At 39.1% G+C, this 4,450-nt stretch overlaps 1 protein-coding gene across 1 annotated transcript; it reads left to right on the top strand.

The window, feature by feature from the left end:
• Positions 1 to 616: 616 nt before the first annotated feature.
• LOC121656959 (stonustoxin subunit alpha-like) lies at positions 617 to 2,168 on the top strand. Its single transcript, XM_042012243.1, has 2 exons — positions 617 to 704; positions 834 to 2,168. The coding sequence occupies exons 1-2, from the start codon at positions 617 to 619 to the stop codon at positions 1,400 to 1,402; spliced, it is 657 nt and encodes a 218-aa protein (XP_041868177.1). The 3' UTR covers positions 1,403 to 2,168.
• Positions 2,169 to 4,450: the final 2,282 nt, after the last annotated feature.

Genomic DNA, 4,450 nt, shown 5'->3' with positions numbered 1-4,450 from the left:
TTTTCGGTTTAAATCGAATATCTACAGTAAACTGTGGGCAGCAAGTCAACCACATATCACCATGGGGCAGTAGTGTAGTTTCAGCAGCAGTAGAAGAAGAAGGTACTTCAGGTTTAAGTTAAAGCAAGCTTGAATAAAAGAATTACAGTCGTATTTTATTTCCTGATTTCTGTAAAAGTACGCCCGAAATAGAAAATCAGATAAAGGCTCGTTTTTTGTTTTTCAATTTCCAATTTCCAAACGAAAAACGGGAGATGAATCGTTTCTCGTTTTTTGTTTACCTTCCTCAAAACGAAAATTGGAAATTGGATGAATTTCCGATTTTCGTTTTTCAATATCAACACGAAAAACGGATGGCCGCGAAGTACACAGACCGAGCTCCTGGTTAGATCAGGAGTTTCTGCAGAGTTCTTCATCTGTGAAGAGATGAAAAGGAGAAGATGTTTGAAAGAAGAAAATGTGACTTCCACAAAGCATTTTGTTGGTGTGGATGTGGACCAATCAGCTTCCTGATTCTGCTCCTTCTAGTCTGGAGATGATCCAATCAGGTGGACGTGTCCAGATGTTGAACTGTTCCTTTCTCAGTGTAGAACAAAGTGTGTATGAAAGCCAAGTCATGTCCATGTTAGCATGCTCTGACCCCCCTTCTTCTTTCAGGGTGGAGCCTGCTGGAGAACGATGGTTGAGACCAAGTCTGAGGAAGTGTAAGTCTGTTTTTCATTGGATTCATCACATTCAACATTCTTCACACTGTCCCATCACTCATTCATCAGTCAGCATCAAAGTGTCAATAGATCAATAACTGCAGCTGGATTGTGTTTGTTCTCCATCAGATTCCTGTCCACTCACAATCAACATGAACACAGTGAACAGAAACCTCAAACTGTCTGACAACAACAGGAAGGCGACACATGTGAAGGAGCTTCAGTCATATCCTGATCATCGAGACAGATTTAACTGGATTCCTCAGCTTCTGTGTGAAAATGTTCTGACTGGTCGCTGCTACTGGGAGGTTGAATGGAGAGGAGGTGTTTTTATATCAGTGAGTTACAGTGAAATCAGAAGGAGAGGAGACATCAGATACTGTAGGTTTGGATATAGTGATCAGTCCTGGAGTCTGAGATGCTCTGACTATGAAGGTTACTCTGTCTGGCACAATGACAGAGAAACACCCATCTCCTCCTCCTCCTCCTCCTCCTCTTCCTCCTCCTCCTCCTTCTCCCCCTCTGTCTCTAACAGAGTAGCAGTGTATGTGGACTGTCCTGCTGGCTCTCTGTCCTTCTACAGAGTCTCCTCTGACTCACTGATCCACCTCCACACCTTCACCACCACATTCACTCATCCTCTCTATGCTGGATTTGGAGTCTGGTCCAGGTCTGGTTCCTGGGTGTCTTTGTGTTGAGTCTAAAGAGTCTGATCGCAGCAGAGAAACTCTTACAGGTGAACAAATAGTTCAGTCTGCACATATGTGTCTCTTTCACTCAGAAATATCTTTTGAGATTCTTAGATTTAATTAGTTTCTGTGTGAAAGTCTTCTAAATTATTCCTTGAAAACTTCTTCCTCTTCCAGTCCTTTAACCTTTAGTCCCAAGCTTTAGTTTGAGTTTTGTTCGAGATTTCTTCTAGCTTTGTGGAGTCAGGAGGAACCAATTAACAGAATTTTATGATTTATGATAATACACATTTTTATGATTTTACAAATATGTTTTGGTTCATGTCACTGCTCTCATGTGTGTGGCTGTGGTGGCCGTGCCTCTGTTTCCCTGGCAACCAGAATCTTTACCTGCACCTTATCTGAAATCAGAAGCAGTATTTATAATTGCTTGTGGCCTTCCAGTCATCACCACATTGTTAGTTTACCCAGAGGTAACAGCACTTGACCATTTCTGCTTTCAGTTTGTCAGAAATTCCCCTCAGCCTTTTTCCAATTGTCCTTTGTTTGCTCCTCTCAGGAAATCAGACCTGCTTTTCACACCATCCTCATCTCCTATCTTTTTTCCCTAGTAAATTACAACGAATACAATATACAATAGAAGTGTTAACTGGTACTCAGCTCTGTGTTATTCAGGCTTTATTTGGACTTTCTGACATTTTCCCATGTTGAATTGAAGAATCATTTTCATATAAGAAATTTAATGTTTTGCTTCATTTTTCACCACAACTGTTTGATTTTCTACTTGAAATGTAGAATTTAAAGAATTCAAAATCATGATTCAAATCATTAAAATCTTTCATGTAAAAATTTTATGTTTGTTTTAATTAAAATTATTATAGACTTTGTGAAAATATTTGATGTTTAATGAAAAATAAATATGTTCTAAATTCCCCCATTTTATTTAAATTTGTGATTTTAATATTTTAATATATATATATATATATATATATATATATAAATACAGTTTAAGGGCTGGTTTGAATTTCCAGCCAAGAAGCTCGAACCAGAACTAAAAGCTTTCAGGGTTTCAGATTCAGGTCCAGGATCAGGTTTCTATCTTATGTGGAAACACCCAGCAGTTCTGAGCAGTTCAACTCCAACAGAACCGACTGCCATGTGTTGTATTTCTAATTGGGTCAGTAAACGCATCTCTGGGTTTACTTTACCTTTGTCTCAGGTCGTCATGGCGCAGCTGAATTTCTCCGTGAAATCCTCCATCTGAATGTAAAACTGAAGCCATTTTTATTTGGTTTGATTTATCAGACTGAGGGTCCAGAATGATCCAGTACCAGGAAGGAGAAGAAGTCGACCAAGAGAACCATCGAAAAGGACACGAGGGAAAAAAGACCAGAACAATCTGAGACGCAGGAAGGGTTGAATGTTGACCGAATTTATATATATATATATATATATATATATATAAAACTTATTACAAAACTTATTAAGAGCAGCAAAGTGACCGGAAATGTGCAACTGAATGCAAAACCTGGAAAGTAAGCCATGTCAAAATATTTCTATAATGTTTGATTATCTAGAAAAGATGAAGTGTTTAATAATTGTGATCCGACTTCTTTTTACATTCAGGTCAAGTTGTATGGAGCCCCGAAACTGCCTAAATAAATATGAACACAGAAATAAAAAAAACAGGTCAATAAACAAATCTATATGGAATTTTTTTTTCCATTAAGCAGCTTAGAAAAATATGTTTTAATTTAAGTTTGTATTAATACTCCTTATTAATTTACCTAATTATTTACTTGTCCTTGTAATTTTCCCTTTAATTTATTTATTTATTTGGTGCTTTTAACACCGTGATCTGTGTTGGTTTAAAATTAAGACCAATGTGCTTAATAGCCCATTTATGGTCCTTTACATACATAATAGGTACGTCTGTTTCCAACGTTGTCATATGTCGCCATCCTTAATACTTTCATGCGGCCACCAAAATCGTGGCCACAATCAAAATCAGATTAATTGTGCAGCCCTAGTGACTTTCACAAAGCAGTTTTGTTGGTGTGGGTGTGGATCAATCAGCTTCCTGATTCTGCTCCTTCTAGTCTGGAGATGCTCCAATCAGGTGGACGTGTCCAGATGTTGGACTGTTCCTTTCTCAATGTAGAACTAAGTGTGTATGAGAGTCATGTAATGTCCATGTTAGCATGCTCTGACCCCCCTCCTCCTTTCAGGGAGGAGCCTGCTGGAGAACCATGGTTGAGAACCATGGTTAAAATGCAAAGAAGGCTATTTATTTTACAGTTTTGGCACTGAAGGACACAATAAAAACACAGAATGCTGACCAAATCAAAGATGACATGGCAGATGACGAGGAAAGCCCTGTTGATTTTGAAAATTCATCTCAAAATCATCCCCATTTTTTTCTCCCTTTGCATGGGTTGTCAGGCAATGACTACAAGACGACATGGAGGATGACACAGAGGAAAATGGACTACCAAACCCTTATTGTTGTGAGTCACTTGTTGATGTCTTCCTGCGTTATGCAGGCATTGTTCCTCTTTCGACAGGTCTTATGCTGACAGCTCTTGGGAAAACATGGGACAGTAATGCTGTTGTTGAGAACTGGTTTTGCACAACAAAAACAGTCGTCCTCTTCTGTGTAATTAAAAATTACACAGGAGAGCAGAGGATTTTCTCCAGGTTCAGCACGTGTTCGTAGTGGGACAACTAAATGGAATTACACTGAGGAAAAAAAGGGTACTTCCCTTGAAATCAAGCTTTGAAGACACATGGGAAACTGAGGACCCTGAAGCCCTTCCTGTGATACAAGATCAATGGAAAATGCGTACATCTCAAACGAGAAAATCCAGGTACTAAAGTACCCACCCCACCCCCACCCCGATCCCTATAACAAAGAGAGGTAAACTCTCTGCACCACAAAAACAAAAAGGAGGCTGTCCACCATGGGGAGGAGAGGGAACTACTGGAGGTCAAAACATAAAGATGACAAATACTTTGGAGATCAGAAGAAGAGCTGGCATTAAAAACGACCTACAAAAG

This window comes from Melanotaenia boesemani, chromosome 2 (genome assembly GCF_017639745.1).
Source record: "Melanotaenia boesemani isolate fMelBoe1 chromosome 2, fMelBoe1.pri, whole genome shotgun sequence".
Taxonomy (NCBI): domain Eukaryota; kingdom Metazoa; phylum Chordata; class Actinopteri; order Atheriniformes; family Melanotaeniidae; genus Melanotaenia; species Melanotaenia boesemani.
Note: the sequence above shows the minus strand (reverse complement) of the source record. Positions and strands in the feature narration are given on the sequence as shown.